General features: G+C 43.6%; 1 protein-coding gene across 9 annotated transcripts in view; it reads left to right on the top strand.

Moving 5' to 3' along the window:
* syne1a (spectrin repeat containing, nuclear envelope 1a) overlaps nucleotides 1-19,244 on the top strand; it is a 130,695-nt gene that overhangs the window by 77,028 nt on the left and 34,423 nt on the right. For 8 of the 9 annotated variants that reach the window (XM_069158186.1, XM_069158183.1, XM_069158184.1 and 5 more), the window contains 22 exons: nucleotides 748-894; nucleotides 1,139-1,264; nucleotides 1,415-1,591; nucleotides 1,770-2,035; nucleotides 2,219-2,375; nucleotides 2,489-2,887; nucleotides 3,097-4,701; nucleotides 5,363-5,700; nucleotides 5,831-5,975; nucleotides 6,272-6,490; nucleotides 7,718-8,004; nucleotides 8,449-8,614; nucleotides 8,698-8,853; nucleotides 9,393-9,545; nucleotides 10,153-10,335; nucleotides 10,533-10,670; nucleotides 10,996-11,181; nucleotides 11,964-12,086; nucleotides 12,250-12,432; nucleotides 13,288-13,431; nucleotides 15,770-16,000; nucleotides 18,224-18,364. In XM_069158186.1, coding sequence (XP_069014287.1) covers nucleotides 748-894; nucleotides 1,139-1,264; nucleotides 1,415-1,591; nucleotides 1,770-2,035; nucleotides 2,219-2,375; nucleotides 2,489-2,887; nucleotides 3,097-4,701; nucleotides 5,363-5,700; nucleotides 5,831-5,975; nucleotides 6,272-6,490; nucleotides 7,718-8,004; nucleotides 8,449-8,614; nucleotides 8,698-8,853; nucleotides 9,393-9,545; nucleotides 10,153-10,335; nucleotides 10,533-10,670; nucleotides 10,996-11,181; nucleotides 11,964-12,086; nucleotides 12,250-12,432; nucleotides 13,288-13,431; nucleotides 15,770-16,000; nucleotides 18,224-18,364 — 5,670 coding nt within the window. The remainder of the gene's footprint in view (nucleotides 1-747; nucleotides 895-1,138; nucleotides 1,265-1,414; nucleotides 1,592-1,769; nucleotides 2,036-2,218; nucleotides 2,376-2,488; nucleotides 2,888-3,096; nucleotides 4,702-5,362; nucleotides 5,701-5,830; nucleotides 5,976-6,271; nucleotides 6,491-7,717; nucleotides 8,005-8,448; nucleotides 8,615-8,697; nucleotides 8,854-9,392; nucleotides 9,546-10,152; nucleotides 10,336-10,532; nucleotides 10,671-10,995; nucleotides 11,182-11,963; nucleotides 12,087-12,249; nucleotides 12,433-13,287; nucleotides 13,432-15,769; nucleotides 16,001-18,223; nucleotides 18,365-19,244) is intronic. The other variant, XM_069158187.1, reaches the window with a different exon arrangement.

Below are 19,244 nucleotides of genomic sequence, written 5' to 3' on the forward strand. Positions count from 1 at the left end.
GCATATCCCCTGTCAACTCCACTTTTTCATGCCGGAGCCAAAAATGGTCACACGCCACTATTCAGTAGATCTGGCGAGCCCTATAATCCAGCCCCACTCTGTCGTTTTGGCAACCTCTACTCTGTCATCATAGCTCACCTCCCAAGATAGCACCTCCACCAATACTCGCACATCAAATCTGACATTGTGTGATCCAGCCACACTTTACCACTACACTGCTGGCTTCCCTACAACTGCGCCTCCAGTGTTACAATGGCTGCCAACTGTGTCCCAGCACAACACAGCTCTAATATCCTGCCTGCCACTTGCCACCATGCCAGCCTTCTAGCCTTTGCCAAATTCACTGGGCACTTTGCCAGAACTTTCCCCCCTTATTCCTCTCTTTCAGGCTCTCATATTAACACTGTCAATCAGACCTTGCTGTTTTGCTCTCCCCTGGAGGGCATGGACACCTCCACATTCAACACCTGTTAAATACAACACTGCCCACTTGTTCAGGTTTTATTATTTAATGTGGCTTTGTGTTTGGCCATGGCTTGACTTCAAAGCTCAGCATTGTATCACTGCCCTCTACCACAGTAAAATGTATTGTTTCTTTCACTCAATAGATTGCATGTGTGCTGTTGGTAGAAATTAGGTGGTTTTACTGTAGTAACTTTCACAATCAAACATTTCATGAAACTCAGAATTGAAAGTCTTCTTCAAATAATAAAGGTGTACGAAATTGTTGTATATTATATCTTACAGGTATATCAGAGTTTGGACCATGAGTTACAGAGACATGTTAGTCTTCAAGACACACTGAAGCAGTGCCAGACGTGGCTGAACTCTGTTTCAGAAGAACCAGAGCCTCCTACACATCCCTGTCTCAGCCTGGATGAGGCTCTACAGCAGGTCAGTAAGCCCCTACCTGCTCCTTAACAAACAGTTAAACATATCTTCACCTCCTGGAATTATGAACAGATCTCTTGAATTAATAGTATTCTTGTACAAGGCTGTCATGTAATAATCTCTGTTTGCATGTTGCATGCTTTTGACTGAGGGGCCACAATGTAGTTTTGCAGATTGTCTTGAAGGAATGATATGATCAGTCACATCAAAATGAATTAAAGCAATAAAAAAAAACATTGACACACAGGTGAAGCAGGAGCGGGCTCTGCAAGAACAGGCGAGCACATACCTCCAGCTTGTGTGCTCAGCGTGTGACCTGTCAGAGCCGAGGGTCAGGGAGACCGCAGCAGCTATCCAGCAGGTCAAACTGCAGGTTAGCTCACTTTAAGTCCTTAAACAAAAAACACGGTTTCAGCGTCCATGTTCGCAGCTGTATTCATCACGTGTTCTGATTTTAAAACTGAATACCTCAATTGAACAAATACTTGGTCATAAATTGACTCCAATTAAATTTTGTGTCTAGGTTGAGGAGCGTATGCTTCTTTGTGAAGAGGTAGCAGACAGCTGGAGGGACATGGAGGAGCAGAAGGCTGATCTGGAGACCCAGCTAAGAGAGACAGAGCAGCAACTTCAGAGCCTCACCAGGAGACCTGCAGAGCTGGAGCCTAAGATTGCACAGAACCAGCTGGACAAGGCACAGGTCTGTGTTTACCTAGTATGCTCCTGATAAATGATTTTTGTTGAAAAGAGTTTGTTTTACAGTAGTAACCCACTAATATTATGTACAAAAACAACATCTAGAGGTCATTTTTGAGACAAGGTTTTAGCCTAATCAATGAATTTAACTCACACTTAAGCGTCTGTTATCTTTCCTGCAGGAGTTTCTTCAGCAGATTAGGGAGAAGCAATCTGAGGTAACGCGTTTGAACGAAGCCATCGGCAGGTTGACAGATGGACCGGTCTCTCCTGCCCTGGAGGAGATAAGGAGACTGAAAAGAAGCTGGATGGACCTGGGCCAGCGCGCGGAAGAGTTGGAGGCCCAGCGGGGGGAGGACATGCAGCGAAGTGGAGAGTACCAGGAGAGTGTGGTCGCTGTGGAGGAACTCTTCCATCAAGTGTCCAGGGAATGGGACTACCTCGCCAGGTATCGAGTTTTTCTTGGAGGCTGTGATATTTTTACGCATATTGTCGATTGATATTCAAGTGGATTTATGAGTTTATTTCTCCTTATCTGAAGACAGGACTGTACACCTTTATTACTGTGTCACTGTAGAGACCAGATGTTGCTCAACCAGATGTTGCTCAACCAATGTATGTGTGCACCTAGGGCTGACACAGAGAGTACAAGTGAACATCTAGAAGCTCTGAGGAAGCTTGCCAGTGACCTCGAGGAGCAGAAAGAAACTCTAGAAGACCTACGGGACCAGAGACAAGCCATCCTTCCTCGACTCAGCCTGCTGGACAAGGAGTTGGTCAAACAACAGGTGAGAGCAGTATATTCCTGCTAAAAATGTTTGCTAAGATGGTCACAAACTTAACATAAATGTTGAGATATTTGGTTGAGATTTTGAGGGGACACTGTGTTGCATTTCCCCAGGTGGGTCACCTGGAGCAGCGCTGGGCCCAGCTCGAAACTCTGATTCAGCAGAAGATCCAAGACTCCACGCAGACACTGGAGGATCTTTCCCGGGTGGGAACCCAGCTCAGAGATGCCAGAGAGTGGGTGGAGGAACAGCGGCCCGCACTCACCTCTGCGCTGAAAACCAGCCCACCCCCCGATCTGGCCCAGAGTTTCTTGTTCGACCACCTGAGTGTGTGCGTAGAACTGGAGGCCCGTCAGCAGCTGCTCGGTCAGGCTGTGAGCGAAGCGCAGGCTGTGGCCGCCAGACTGGGGCTGAGCGAGAAGAGATGCCTACAGGAACTTGTCGAACAAGCCCAGGCTGAGGTGGAGGCTCTGGGAGCTCGGGTTGCTCAGAGGAGAAAGTACCTCAGTAAGGTAAACAGCTGGACTTTTGGTTTGGATGCAAGTGAAATTTTAATTATGCCCTAAAGGAATTAACTTTCTCTGATCTGTTAGTCTGGTGAAAAAGATCAGGTAGTCCAAAGAAACAAAATAACCTCTCATAGTTAATATGTAACATGATAAGACTTGTGTTGCTATGTCCGTTTAAAATCAACCTGTAATGTTAAATTTTTCCTCTCCAGGCCTTCACAGAGAGGACACAGTTCCTTCAAGGCCTGGGACGAGCATTGTCTTGGGTGCAGCAACAGGAGAGGAAGGCTTTGATAGATGACCACATCGCACTTCTTCCTGAGGACCTGGCCAAACAGGTTGCTGCATGTCGGGGTGTCCAGAGTGGCTTACGAGCTTATCAGAGGGAGCTGGCATCTCTCTGGGTACAGGGGCGAGAGCTGGAGAGAGATGCCACCGACAAGGAGAGAGCAGAAACCCTGGCGAGACTCGAGGAGCTGCAGGCTGCCTTTGAAACGGCCCTTCAGAGGACCACCCTGCGTCTCGCAGGCTTGGAGAAAGCCCTGACCTCCAGGAAGTACTTCCAGGTTGACCTGGACAAGACTTACCACTGGTTGAGACGAGCTGATGCCATTACCTTCCCTGAAATCAATTTAAGCAGTGTTGATGATTGCTCAGATTTGCAAATACAACTGTCTAACTTTCAGAATGTCCTAGAACAAGCCTCAGAGTATGAGAACCTCCTTCTTATTGTCCAAAGAATAGGCCAGGAGATCCTCCCTACGCTGAACGAGATTGACCACTGCTACCTAGATGAGCGGCTCAACGCCCTGCCTCAGCAGTACAATGCCATCCTAGCTCTAGCCAAAGAGAAAAAAGATAGAGTCCAGCAGATAATCTTAGAGAGAAAAGAGTTCAGCACTTTCTTTGATATCACTCATAATGCACTGGAGGAGCTTCAGGAGCAGTTTGACAATCTGGAGAAGCAGACTATCAGTATCAGAGAAGAGGAAATTGATAGATTAATCAATGAATACAGAAATATAAATGAAAGTTTAGTCCATATCAGCCCTGCTGTTAGAGAACTTCATGGTAAAAATGAGGGGTTTCTCAGTAGAGGTCAGCAGTACAGTGTTGTGGAGACACAGCAGCTGGTCAGTCTCCACAACACACTGAAGAGGAGAAACGACCAGAGGATTAAACACCTAAATGATTGCTCGAAAACACTACTTGAACACAACAACGTATTATCCAAGTTGGACTCAGAGTTAAAGTCTGTTAAAGAGAAGCTGGTCAGACTAAAATCAGACAATAAATTAAGTGCCATGGATAAAATCACGAGTCTTTATTCTTTCCTGGGAAGTCTGGATGGAGTGGGCCGTCAGGCTGAAGAATGTAACCGGCAAACTAAAAACCTCAGTCTGAAGTTTGACGCCGCCGCCTTTCAGGAAACGACGCTGCTGCTGGAGACGCTGCAGTCTTTACAGCGTGATGTTAAATGTTTTGTTGAAGAAAGTGAAAAGACAGTCGCAAAGAATGAAGATTTCACGCGAGAGACTGAGAAAATGGTGAATTGGTTGAGGACTATTAAGGAAAAATCAAAGGAGCCTTTGATCTTTGCAGAGGTCAAAACTGAGAGGATACACGAGGAAGTGCGGAAACTGAGAATCATGGAAGAGGAAGTAAAAAGTAGATTGAGGATGGTCGATGTCTTGGGTATCAGAGAAAAGCAAAAGTATGAAAGGAGGAAAGAAACTGTTCCTGCCCACATAGAGGAGAAACTACAAGAGTTGGTGAAACTGGGAGCTGAAGTTCAACAAGAAATTAGTGCAAAACAGGTACGTGTATATTACTCAATAACTTCCTGATAGTTCTGTGCCGTTGTATTAAGTTTGATTGATGTAAATCTAGAAATCACTGCGTTAACGTTCAATCCATGGAGCCGAATGATCCCTCATTCATGGTTTAAAGCTAAGATATATTATTTTTCACCTCCTATTCCCTCACTATTAATATGAATAGGCTTGGGAAAGTTGAAACATTTAAAATACAGCTCAAGAGATACATTGAAATTTGAATAAGTAAGTTATCATTAATTAATAACTTTTGGGGGGATTTAAACTGTTTAAGTACTACATCCCAACGATTTATGTTGAATGATGTGTCAAGGTCATGCTGCCTTTTCCTGTCAGTAAAGTTTTACGGAGAAAAGGTGGAATCACCACGTTCTCAATTCACTACTGTGAGGGATTTTGACCTTTGACCTTTTGAAAAGAAGCTGCGTGAAAACTTGAATTGCTAAATCAGATTTGTAACACTTTGAAAATCCTTATTACCAATCACTGGAGTTAAATAAATGTATTGTAAACCTCTAAAATAGGACGTTTTAGCATGACTTCTGTTGTAATGACTGACGCATGCATTTCAATTGAAATACATTTATGCAGAGAACTTCTGAGTAAAACTGAAGTTAATTAAATCACCTTCTGCATATTCTAGCTGGCTTTGGATCAAGCTCTTTCCCTGCTCCAGAGGTACCACTTATCTCTGCAGTTCATGCAGAAATGGCTGGACTCCGCTGCAGCTCTGCTCCAGAGGGCGAGCTCGGGGGTGGAGCTTGAGAACCAGACAGCCTGTGTGCAGGACCTGGAGGAAACTTCAGCTCAGGAAAAGAGCTCCACCGCTGCTTTAGAGGACCTGAGGACTTTGCATCCTCTGCTGGGAGATTTTGTGGAAGCAGGAGTGATGTGTGGGCTCAGGGACAAAGTTCAGGCTCTGCAGCTGAGAAACACAGAAGTCAAACAGCAAGTGGATGCTTACAGAGAAGGGCTGCAGAGGTGCGTTATGTCAGCTATTGTTCATGTTTGAACAGTATGTCCAGCCAAGTCTACATCTACACTTTATTTTCAACATGTACATTTATATTTATGTCACTCAACAGTTGTTTGTAATTTGGATTTTTCTCAGATGTGCAGCTCTGTGGAGCTCTTTCCAACACGAGAAGGACACACTGGTTGAACAGATGAACGATTCAGAGAGCAGGATGGCCATGTTCACTACAGCTAAAGCCATCAGTGTTCAGCAGGCAGAGAAAAAGTGTCAAAGATACAAGGTGGGTTACTGTGTTTCACTCAGAAAACAGATTCTGCAGAAAAAGGTTGTCAGATATTTATAGAAACCATCTAACTTACATGTGCTGCCTCCCACATGGCTGCCCCAGCGAATTCTAGCATTTGTTTTCATCCTGGCAGATGCACGTTAATATTTAAACAGTGTGTTTATGCATCCCTGTGTCTGAGGAGTTGTAACTTTTAGGGGAGAGTTTTAGTTTCCCGTGGTATAAATGTTTCAGGAGAATGTATTTATTAAACCGCCTGTGTGTTTGTGTTGCTGTGTTTTTGTCCGTAGTCTGTGGTGGCTCACATCGACCTGCAGGAGCTGCCTCTGAATACTCTGAAAGAGAGTGTAACGGAGTTGGAGCAAATCACCTCTGAATCCAGCAAAGCTGTCACCAGTCACGCTGTGTCGTCACTATGGCAACGGTGGACCAGGCTCCGCAGTGTTGCCCGGGCCCAGGAGAGGGCACTGGAGGACACCGCGAGGGAGTGGAAGAACTTCATTGAGAAAGTAAGAGAGGATTTCTCAGTACAATCTTGTGTGTGGTTCCTGTGTGGGTGTGAGCATGTGCTTGTATTAGTCATATTGTGGGGGCATAAATCAGTTCATACACTCAGATTGTGGTTTTTAGTGCCAAAAAAAATAAACCCTCAGTTTAAATCATTAAATTCTAGGGCGACGGCTTGGTTTAAGGTTAAGATTATAGTTAGGCAAATTAGTAGTTATGGTTCAGATTCGACTAAGTGCTTCACTTCCTACACATATACAGCGTAAAGCTAACCACCGGTGTCCCTACAATCATTCTACTGAAATGCCAACATTGACTAACAAAGGTGTAAATACTCATTGGACACTTGCAGCTGAGTGAGACACAAATTTACCAAACAGTTCTTGCATCTGCAGAATTGGGTCAAACACAGCAACAACTGAACAACAGTTGGCGGGCTATGATGTAACTCCAGGCTTCAGGCCAGTTGTTTCTTCCTGCCAAAACACTGTGTCATTAAGCATTTTCCCGCCTTCTGACCCATTTTGCTGTCAGCTCCCAAGAATACCCACAAAACACCGTTGCTTAAAAGGAAATGAAGTCAGACTCTGAGGAATAGTCACTTCCTCGTATGTGGCACATTCCTGTTGTCCGCTGTTTTTCAATGGCTCCTTTGTTCAGCTGGACATGATGTCATTCTCTGCACTCTGCACTCTGTTTCTTTCCTTTGACTAACACAGGGATTACCAAATACTGTCGACTGTTTTTTAAAAGAGTATTGGTGAAATAAGTTAACCACAAGTGAAGACACAAGTTATTTTTTGTTTTCAAACTGAGTATTCGTTATTTTACGTGAAAAAAATAAACCAGAGACAAGTCATTAAAGTAAACATGCTCATATAGTCACGTGTTCTTAGATTTACGTATTGCAACCCCCCTTTTTTAAAGGGATGAACCAGTCAAGCTCAATACGGACAATTCTTTGACTTTACATGATAGTGAAAATCACTAAACAAAGGATCCGTGAACACAACATGGTAAGTCTTTGGGATAGGTGACCTTCAGTAGCTTGATGTTACTCGAATAGCAGATTTCAATCAAATGGAGATGCTGGAGTATAACTTAAATACTCGTATAGATAAACAAGCCTGCAGGAGTGTTCATGCACTTTCTCCACATTTATAACTAAACTGTTAACCACAAACCTGCTGCATCAACTAAACCTTTTTTCATGAACTTCTAACCCTCAGATGGAGAAGGTGCGCACTGTGTCCAAAGACCTCCACAGTCGCGTCCCTGACAGCACAGTCGAGAAGGCAGCCACCAGGGCGGCGCTTCAGAGTCTCCTGGAGTATCACGACTCCTTCAACCTGGAGGTGGAGAGGGAGCAGTCCATACTGGCCTTGCTGGGGCAACAAACCCGTAGTCTGAGAGGAGAGGACGAGAGCGAGGAGGCGATGGAGAAAAAGACAGAGAACGGACACGAGGAGACCACCTGCCTACAAGAGATCAGAAGCATGCAGGAGCAATATGACAGGTGAGCGGACTAAAGCTGTGGCAAAAACACCAAATAAAACATAGGACTTAATATGAACTGAAAATGTATATTAATATTCTAACAGAAGAATCTCACTTAAACTTTGCCATATGGTGGATAGTTGTCATCATTGTTCAACTTTTGCTAGGTAGATATTTCTTTTGCAGCCCCCCAGTAGACCTAATTAAAAGGCTGTTACTTTAAGTATGTCAACACTTTTGGCATACAGTTAAAAAAAAAAAAAGCTTCACTCTGTGCTTAAAAGGTTATTTTACAAAAAAAGAAGACAGACCATTTGTTGCTTTTGTGCTTTATTTCAATGCAATTTATTTATTATCGTATTGAGGATGGAGTACAAAAAATAACCTGAATATCTCATTCAGATTGAAACATTTTCATTTAATTTATTTCCCACTGTTTGACCTTCTCCTGTGTCTTGTTCAGCCTTGTGTTGCAGGTGCGAGCCAGCAGGGCTCAGGTGCATCAGGAGTTGAGGGAGAGAGAGGAGGTGGAGAAAGAGCTGGGCTTAGTCAAAGGCTGGATCCAAGACACTCGTGGCTTACTGCTGAGTCCCACTGCAGACCTGGATTCACTGCTGCAAGAGCTAGAGGTAGACCAGTGCATGTTCACACACAGGCCTAAATACCGTATAATGTCATATACGCACTTCATGTAATGTTGTTTGTGTTGTAGAGTGCACATGGCGAGGTCATCAGCAGACGACAGAGTGTGGAGCGCATGGCGGAGCTGCAGCAGTCCAAGTACCAGGACCTCCAAGCTGGTCTTCCCTCTGAGCTCAGCATGCAGCTCGCTGAGGTGACTCTGGCTCTCGGCTCTGCTGAAGATCAGGTAACATCTCCTCTCTTTGGTGTTGTTAAAAGGATTTTATTTTGTTTTTATGTGTTTGTTCATTTAGTAATATAACATTACTGTGTATGTGTCAGGGTTAGCCAAGAGCTTATTTTTCATGTTTAGTCCCTGGTCAGGTGTTAGATAGTCACCCTAAAAAAAGATCACAGTATTAAAATTACAAAGCTACTGAGGTCGTTTAGACACAGCAGACAGAGCTGCATCATACAAAAATGGGAGATATTCATAGAAATATGGACAAAATAGGACCACATTGTGGTGCATAATCAGACACCAGCTTAAATATGCAAAGCAGAAGCACAAATATAAGAAGCTTGTACAGCATTTAAAACACATAAATCTGTCTGACAAGATAAAACTAAAACCACGAGGCTCTTACTACATAACTGGAATGTCCAAGATTTAATTTCCTCTTTTGCTGCATGTGACAGCCAACACTCTCTTCCTGTCTCTATCAACAAATGCCAAAAAAAAAAAAAAAATCAATATTAAAAAACACTGTCTGCCATCTACTTTAGGTGCAAGCAAGGGAGAGGGAGGTGCAGCAGACCAGAGATGTGAAAGAGGACTTCAGCTCCAGACTTCAGGACATCGAGGCAAAGCTGAAGACCATCGCTCTAAAATTGGAAGACAAGGGTGGCGACCTGGAGGAGGCCAAAGAAGAGACCAAAGTAATCAAACCAACAGATTGACTAATTAGCAAGCCATTAACCCCTGTTAAATCGGCTATTCATTTTGCAGATGTTCAGGTTAATGAGTGTGCGAGAGTTGGAATGAACTGAATTCTGCCTTCAACAGTGACCCACTTTTCAGAGGAGTATTCCAGATGGGAGTTTGAGCCCCTTCCCTCCTGTTCTTCTTCTGGTCTCCCGACATTTTTCTTCTCTCACTCCTCTGGCCATCTGTAGACCCAAAATGCCCGGAGTTAAACTGCAATTAAAGGAATAGTTTGTCATTGTGGAGACATCTCGCATGTCTAAAGTCTACTAATTAATCACTGCTGCTGGCCAAGAAATTATTATCCAGACCTCATATAAAACCGCAACATGGCATTTGTACACTTTGGTGTTATATAATCTGTGGGTCACTTTTAATTAGTGGCTGCTACTATTATCAAATGAAGACTGATTCTTACTCTGAAGACTGAAACTCTGAACTTGATCCCTTACAGCCATCTGAGATGTAAAGTTCACTGACTCCATCTTTGATTTCCTCTCCAACTGACTTCTCCTCTCCTCTCCTCTCCTCTCCTCTCCTCTCCTCTCCTCTCCTCTCCAGGCCCTCTGTGAAGAGTGTGAATCCTGTGGTTGCTCCCTGGCAGAGTTGGGAGTAGCTGTGCAGGAGTTTGGGGAGCGGAACCCTCTGCTGTGTAAGCAGCTGGGTGACGCTGTGGCGAAGCTGACGGAGGTGCAGCGAAACACCACCCAGCAGGTCCATGACAGAACCAACAGACTGCAGAAGGTGAGACGGACATTCAGTACACCATGTCATGTAGACCTCCCCAAAGACGAGTTTCCAATATTTCCTGCATGAATAAACACTGTTATATATTTTTGATTTGTTAGAATTTGGCTCCCATACCAGATCTTTCTGTTTAACTAAGCATACAGTCGTATTTTATTAACTTTCCTTCTACATTAATTATTGTCTGTGAGCAGGCAGAAAGACAGGTAGAGGAATATCAGGGCATGAAGGCATTCATTTTGGGCTGGACGGAGAAGGCTGAAGCTCTGGTCACCGGTAATATCATCTGGAGCTCTGCATCCCAGCTGCAGGAGCAGATTCGAGCACATCAGGTGAGTCTTAATGAGTTTCACAGCATGGGAGTGTGAATAGCTGCAAGACATATTGCAATAAAGCTGCTCTGTCTTGTGCACAAAAAAAAGGGGTTCTGATATATGTCATGATTGTTTTTCCACAAAAATAAATACTTCTATTAACAGTATTAACCCATGAAATCTGAAGATATCCCTGCAAATTGCAGCTAATTAGTTTCACATACTTGTTTGATTCGCAGTGAAATGTCATACTGTACACTGGGTTGGCCGGCCTTAATTAGTATAATTGCACAACAGAAAATGCTCCTCGTTTTGACTTGTAATTATGTTCCTATGGTGACAGGCGTTGCTGCGGGAATGTCGAGGTCTCCATGGTGACTTGGAGGCCATGGGGGAGAGGGAGGGGCAGCTGGCGGATGTGTTGCAGACGGAGGGGTGGAGCCTGCAGGTGAAACACCTCAGCAGACGCACAGAGGAGCTGCAGCAAAATGCCAAGACTCGTCTCCAGAGTCTGCAGGATGCAGCGAAGGTAAACAACACTTTGAGGCAGACGTTATGGGAGTCACACATCAGTAACATTTGCCGTCACATTTTTTTTTTTTGGATCACTGTCATCAAATTATCTTAATTTCTGTTAAATAATAATACAAAAAAAAAAATGTCTCTACTTTCATTTCATACATACAAACATTTTTGTGAGTATCAAGAGGTTCACATCCCTTCAGTGAGTCAAACACACCACAGCTACAGCCCAACAGTGCCCTCTATGGCCATTTATCAAGTATTACATCATCCTAATGGGATTCACTGTTTAGCTTGTGCAGCAGTAATTTGTTACACTAATCTGATTGCCATCCACTCCGTACCCAGATGACTGTCTGTTGCTGATTGTTGCTAATAACACTGTGAATTGGGAATGTGTTTCCAGTTCCCCCTGTGAGTTTGAATGTTTCCAATGCCTAAGCTGCAGAGCTTAACTTTAATTTGCAGTGACTTGTAATTTAGTTGTCTTCCCATTAAATACATCTAGATTAGTACAAATTTGCAAATGAATAGTTTTTAAAGAGATACAGATATTTTTATTCAAAGCTCCAAATCAACAGAAAAAAACCACGTTTGCCAGCTTACAGTAAATACCCACAAAAGTAGGTCCACTTTAGCAATTACAATTTCTGGAAATCTTATTTTATACACATCTGATTACTACTTTGTATAGAAACTACATCATAGGTTTACAATGCTGTATATATTAGCTGTTCCTATGGCCACATATGCTTTCCTTTGATTTGTTATAACATTGTCTCTCTTCAGGACATGCTGCGTCTTGAGGCAGAGGTTAAGAGCCTCCATGCTGCTGTAGACCAGATCCAGGTTACACTCGCATCCCCCGACCTCAACAAGCTCAGCCTCAGAGAGCAGCTCACACAGAGACAGGTAAACACAGCACCTACACAGAATTCAAATAAATAAATAATGACAACGATGACATCCGCAAACAACTTTCAGTGACCTGCGTGTAGACTTCAAGAACAACTATTTATTACACTTCCAACAGTTCTTTCTCCTCTCTAACACCCTGTCTTTACTCCTCTATCAGCATCTCCTGGTGGAAATGGAGGGCTTCAAACAGCAGGTGGCTGCAGTACAGCAATGTCAGAGCGCCCTCCGGCTACCAGAAGAGGTAGTTGCCAGTCTGCCCATCTGCCGCATGGCTCAGACTCTGCAGCAAGAGGCCAGCCAACTGCAGCATACCACCATCCAGCAGTGCAACATCCTGCAGGTAGAGGGCAGTCCTGACACTATGAATGCTGCTGATCAGTTGTCAGACACAAAGTCTAAGTTTATATAAATAAGAGAGCTAAGAGATGTATTATTCTGTTAATGCATTACATTACCTTGTCAGTGTGATAAGACTTTTCCTTCCAGGCCCAGATATTTTTTTGTATTACATTATTTTTTATCTGTCTTTTCCCTAATTGCCAGGTTATCTGTCAAATAAGTATCAAACAACTACATCTAAACAGCTCAGAGGAGTTATGTAGTTTTATTTTATCTTTTCTTAGGTGGAGTAAGTGCTCTGAATTCAGCCCTGTAGTGTGTCAACATGCCTTCTCAGGAATGTCTGTGTTTTCTTTTAGCCCCCATCAGAGAAGATTAGCCCTCAAAGGAAGAAGCAAGCAACCTGTAGACTCTATGTTGCCTTGTGCTCACATTGTTCTGGCTCAGAGTCAGGTTTTAGATAGACTGCTTACTGTATCTAAACATTTATATCTCAAACTCCAACCACCGTGTTCTGAACCTCATCATGTGAATATGTCTTCCATATACTTTAACAGTTCACAATGAACGGGAGTGGTGTTTGAAATGAACTCACTGCTTTAATATCAGCAAGACTCTGACGTGAAAGATTTTATATATTTGAAATACTGTTTGGAAATTAACATCATGCCAGTGTTGTAACGTGGAGAGAGGAACAACTGACTCCAATCAGATTACAGATTGACACTGACCTTTGACCTCCCTGTTAAACGTGGCAAGAAAAAAGATAATTTCCCGTTAGGAATCAGTGATGTAAATCGTTATTTCCTAATGGTTTTCCATTTTTACCAGCCGTGTTTTGTTTCCTCTTTGACAGGAGGCTGTGGTGCAGTATGAGCAGTATGAGCAGGAAGTGAAGAACCTCCAGAGATTAATAGAAGAGGCTCACCGCATCATCCAGGACCGGCCCGTCTCTACCAATAACATACAGGAACTCCAGGCTCAGATACACCACCATGAGGTAGAGCAGCACACACACATCCTCTCTGCTTGTCTTCTCAATTAATGAAAACACCGATATGTAAGAGTTGAACATCTGATCTCAAAGCCATAGGCGTTACATGGGAAATACTAATATAAGCGCCAACGCTCTTTTGGGGAAATATTACAAAAGATTTTGTAACTTGCCTGAAGGGATGTGCTCCCTTTCAGCCACAGGAGCAGCTGCAGCGTTGGACTTTGGACAGTAATGCCTGGCTCCCGAGGTTTTTGAAGGGGTTATGCACAGGGCAGTGAACTTCTTCAAACCCGTGTAAAACATTGACCATGTTTTGTGCAGTTTGAGAAAGGGCCTTTCTCAAACTGCGGCCTCAAAGTACATATTGTCTAAAATATCATGATATACTGTAGAAAGAAGATATAATTTGATCAGCCCCTGAGAGTCCATGAAATAACAGAAAGCAATAAGACTTGTATTGATTGAGTTTAGATGATAGCAAAACCTCATAGATTTAAAAAAAAAAAAAAAAAAAAAAAAAAAAAAATCCAGGATTAGTGAATGATAGTGTTTTTCATTTAGAGCTTCTACAATGTTCTGGTTTTCCTTTCCTCAAAGAGGAGTGTGTTCGACTCTTACGAAGATGAATATGCTGATGTCTCAAACATCTTTTCTAATGAGTTCAAGTTTTTTAACATCAAAGAACCCAGAGAGAGAAACGGAGAACTTGAGTGACTATTTACTTCCTGTACGATATTACAGTGTGAAACAAAAGAGAGAAGTTGCAGCAGCGGGAAATAAACTGTAAATCTTAAAGTAGATGTAACAAACCCTTAGGACTGAGTCAGACTGTACTGCAGTCATTTATTCATTCAGCAATTACAGTAACTGTAGATGTCTGTTTTGTCGTAATATCTTGATTAAAAATAAATGGACAATTAATAGATCTTCACATAACTACCTAAATTCCAAATTAAGTATATCTGATTTAATTCCCCTTTAACATTATCAGAGCAAGGCAGGTTTGTTTATATAGCATCTTTCATACACTCAAACACTCAAAGTGCTTTACAAATGAGAGAATACAAGAATGTTGTTTTAGGTAAAATTCATAATTTGAAAATATCTAAAAGAATAAAGATGAAATACATCACCAGTACCATCATGGAGCAGTTCAGGAAGAATAATTAGTTGTGCTGGTACAAGCCCAACTCTTTATCTGATGATGCATGTATGTATAACCTGCATGGATATATGGCAGTCAGATGGTTTCCACCTGAGTTATTCAAGCCTTGTGCTTTCTGTTGCAGTTTCACTTTGCTGAGTAAGTGTGTTTGATCTCTGGTGTAGAGGGAGATGGAGAAGGAGGGAGGAGGGGCAGAGGCAGAGGCAGAGACCTGCAGAGAAACAGATCAAATCTCCCCACAGGCAACACATTTTCTATTACATTTCAACTTTCCCTGCATGTTTCTGGCAGATTTTTTTTTGTATCTCCTTCCAATCCTCGACGGGGGAACATAGAGACTCGGGAGTTTTCAGATATTTTCTCTGCGCTTCCTTCTCTGTTAGGCAGCAAAGTGGCTTAACATGCCTGTGTGTTTATATGTCCAAGTTTGATCTCTAAAGCTGAGCAGATAGCTGCAACCCCACTGGCCCAGTTAGTCACATGACCTGATTATCATGGCATTGGCCATCTGTGGGACAGAGGGAGAAGAGGGGGGAGGAGGAAGAGGGAGGTAGGAGGAGCTGGACCTTTGCTGTAATTTGACACCATCTCTGTCATTCTTCCTCCATGAGCACTCCCTCTTTCCTTGCGGCTCTCTTTTGTTTAAAGGAATCTGCCCAGAGGATTGGTGGAGGAGGGAAGAGGCAGGCGGTGGAGGTGGGAGGGTGCAATGCAGTGAGATCACTTCCTGTTTTTCCTTGCCATTTGTGTACATGTACGAGAGGGAGTGCCTGAGGGATTTTGAACTATTTCTGCGAGGGTCTCTGTCTCAACCAAACATCCTGTCTGGTAGCTTCACGGCTGATCTGAGTCACCCGCCTCTGTGCTGCTCTGATTGGCTCAGAGATATAGAGGCGAAAGAGAGACAGAGAGGAAAAGAAAAAAAAAAAAAGAGAGAGTGAGTGAGGCAGAGCTGTTCTCTTTCTACTCTTACACACTGTGAAGCTCAAAGCCAGAGACCGGAGGAGAGAAGAGACTTACTCCCCTCACACCACATTCAACGCTGAATCACCCCCTTTTCTCCACGGTCCCTCTCCAACCGGGAACTATTGATCATCTGTTGTGGACTGAACCACCCTCTCCTGACCCTGGGGGTGGCGGTGTTTTCTCTTCTCCCCTGGGGGGATGTTTTGACAGGAGCTTGCCCAGAAGATCCGTGGCTACCAGGAGCAGATCGCCTCCCTCCACTCCAAGTGCAAGATGCTGACGGTGAAGGCCAAACACGCCACCATGCTGCTGACGGTCAGCGAGGTGGAGGGCCTCTCAGATGGCATGGAGGAGCTGAGTGATGAGGAGCTGCCCAGTGCTGTGGCAAACACCACCACAGCTGCCACCAAGCAGCTTCCAGCACACCCCTCTGTCGTCATGGTGAGTGGCAAAGCCTTTTTTGGATATACACACACACACAGAGACACACAAGTACACACTTGCATGGCTGTGTGTACAGGATGACAGTTGCGATTGCGATGTTTAACTCCACAAATTTAACTCCCTGTTACCAGTGTGCAAAGTTATATCTGTACGATTGAATTCCAAGTTAATAACAAGATAAAAAAAAAAAAATCTTCTAAGAAACTGAGCTGCAGGACTTCACATAACACAAACTTGGACATGAACACTGTTCCCCCCAAAAAAGGCACCAATTCCAGATAGTTTGCAGCTGCTGCAGGTCGTTCCATCGTGGAGATCTTGCCACAACTCTTCTGTGGATTCAGTGCGTCTCAGCTGCTTCTGTCTCTTCATGTAATCCCACACTGACTTAGTGATGTTGGGATCAGATCTCTGTTGCAGCACTCCTTGTTCTTCTTGTCGGTGAAGATAGTTCTTACGACTCTGTCTGTATGTATGGTGTCGTTGTCCTGCTGTACGTTCGACGCCTTACTGATGGACACAAATTTAAACACGTGAAGTACCCCAAATGTGTGCACAGCACTGTAAAAGGTTCAGAATAGCTCCTTCCTCTCTATTATTATCCTTTTCCCTGTTTCTCTTTTTCCCTGCGCATTTGTTGTTGTTTTTGTTTTGAACAAACATAACTACGCTTTTTTTCCCCCCCCTCAATAGCAGCGTTACTATTCTGGCAGTCTCCTCTTGTGTATCACTGCGCTGATACCTTGCTTTGTCTCTTCACTTCGCTTCATATTCGCCTGAATCTGTTTGCCTGCTACTGTCGTATGTCATCGTCAGCTTCATCATTCATTCTTCTTATGCGCTCGTATCGAAGTAACCACCAGACTTCCTGCTCTTCCTCTCTGGCTCGGTTTCTGAATCAGATTTCTTTGCTTCTTCACCCAGTTACTGTTATCTGTGGTGGCTTTCGTCTTAACAGGCCAGGAAACAGGATATTACTGCATGTGTGTGTGTGTGTGTGTGTGTGTGTGTGTGTGTGTGTGTGTGTGTGTGTGTGATAGGCATATGTGTAGGGTAACGCCTGAGATAAACAGATTGCATGGACCGCTGATGTCTTTGATTTCTTACAGTTGGACATAGTTTCTGCTCAGTTTCAACAAATCTCACCACGTAAACCACTGACTTTTCCACAAATGCCGGCATGCTGACGCTCTATGTTGCCTTGTATTGCATCATAAAGCCCGGGAAAACGTCCTCCGAATTTAACAAGGGCCTGAGTCAGTCGACCAAGAGCTGCATTAACTGCCAAAAAGCAGCCCAGTATGGTTTGGCTCACATTTCAGCTCTGCCTCTCTATTGAAGCATGCAGGCACACTGACAACTGTGCTACTTCTAGGACAGCTGCTGCTGCTGCTGCTGCTGCTGCTGCTGCTGCTGCATTCACAGTGTCAGTGTCGGTTAGCTATGCCATGCTTTAGCTGTTCTTTGTTTGGGCCTCGATACTCCTGGGGGTTTTCATCAGATGACTTTTTTCTTATTGTTCATATGCTGTTTTATAAACTTTAAACAAACCTGTCAATTTTGTACTCTAGTTTATGCATCAAACTGTAGGACCGGTCTCGATCTAGTTTTTAATAAGAAGTATTGCTGGAAAAACTTAGCTTAAAACATTTAAGGCAACATTAAAACCTGCCAAATTATATGTACAATTTGTGGATACCACTTACAAAGGGAAGATTAGGGTGGTTCTCAAACTGTAACTCTACAGTATGTGTGGGTGGTGTGAACAATCAATGTGTGTGTACTAACTGTCTGTGTGACTGTTAACTTCTTGGTCAGGGTTGTTGATTTACACTCGCACATCCTGTGAAAAAGGTGGCTCATTAATTGCCGGAGGAATCTCATGTTCATCCAGAGCACTGGACACTGAATTATGTCTCTTTAATGTCGTGCTATGACAAAAGCATCGTCAGTAGCAGTAGTGTGATCCAATAGGTCTCCTTTCTGTGTTATTTGATTACTCACTGTCTAATTAATCCGCAATGTGCCTGCTCACTGCCATCAGCCTAACCTGCTCTCCCCCATTAATTTTGATACTCTCTCTTCTTCTCCTCCCTCTTCATTTTTCTCTCTGTCTCCTCACTCCTTTGATCTGGCTCTTTTCTGTTTGGTCTCCTTCCCTAATTCTTCCACCTGCTTCTTTGATGTGTGTGTTTTCCTGCGCTGTGTACATGTGGTCAGATGACAGCCGGCCGCTGCCACACACTCCTCTCCCCTGTGACAGAGGAGTCAGGGGAGGAGGGCACCAACAGCGAGGTCTCCTCTCCCCCTGCCTGCCGCTCCCCTTCTCCAGGGGCTAACGCTGACACTCCTCTTAACCAGGTACTGCAAATCCCACCCCGGTAACCTTTCAGAGCCCCCCAGCACCACCTGACCGGTCCTGCTACTACCCATCCTACCATCGCCCGTTTTACATATTGCACCTTCAATTTTCAGTCATCAAAATCATCCTGAGAAATCACCACCTAATTCTGTGAAACAAAAATGTCCATGTTAATAAGTTACCAACCAAATATTTAGTCTTCTGTACCTTCTGTTTACAATTACTGCAAACAGATTATTTTACTGTTTTCGCAGTAAAATGCAAATGGCTGTCTTTGTATCCATGACATTGATGGATACTCAATGTCTGGCATATGATAATGTCACCCTGCTGTATTTCAATCACTATAGGATTTTAAGAAAATTAAATCTGTGACCGAAGATGACTTGTTATGGTGGATATGTGCATTTCTGCACCCCATCCCTTCCCATTCGCTCAACCACCAAACAAACCCTGACCTCCCCAACATCACCACTGGCAACATAATGTGTGTTTGAGAAAGCTGGAGATTTGCTGTGCTGTCCCTGCTTTCCCTTTTTATGAGCACTATATTTGCATTTTTACTGTATTTTCTTTGCATCTTGTGTCCTTTTCCAAATATAACTAAGGTAACTGTTGGTGCAATCTGTGACTTGATGCAACAGTGAAACAGCAGCACTTTGTTGTTCTTGGAGAAACAGCAAAGGTCACAGTTGTTTTATTGAGTTGTTATTGTGAAACACAGTTTCTGTCTCGTGTCATTGAGGTTAATTGTCAAAAGAAGAAAAATCATTAAAGTCGAAGTCAGCTGGGATATTTGAAGATGACCGAAGGAAAGTATCATGGGTGAAAGTTTACCTGAACGTAAAGGGACCTCAGCTGCTCGGCTGCTGAGGTGGA

Source organism: Embiotoca jacksoni, unplaced genomic scaffold (genome assembly GCF_022577435.1).
Source record: "Embiotoca jacksoni isolate LCO1_2020_lvr unplaced genomic scaffold, fEmbJac1.0.p SCAF_23, whole genome shotgun sequence".
NCBI lineage: Eukaryota > Metazoa > Chordata > Actinopteri > Embiotocidae > Embiotoca > Embiotoca jacksoni.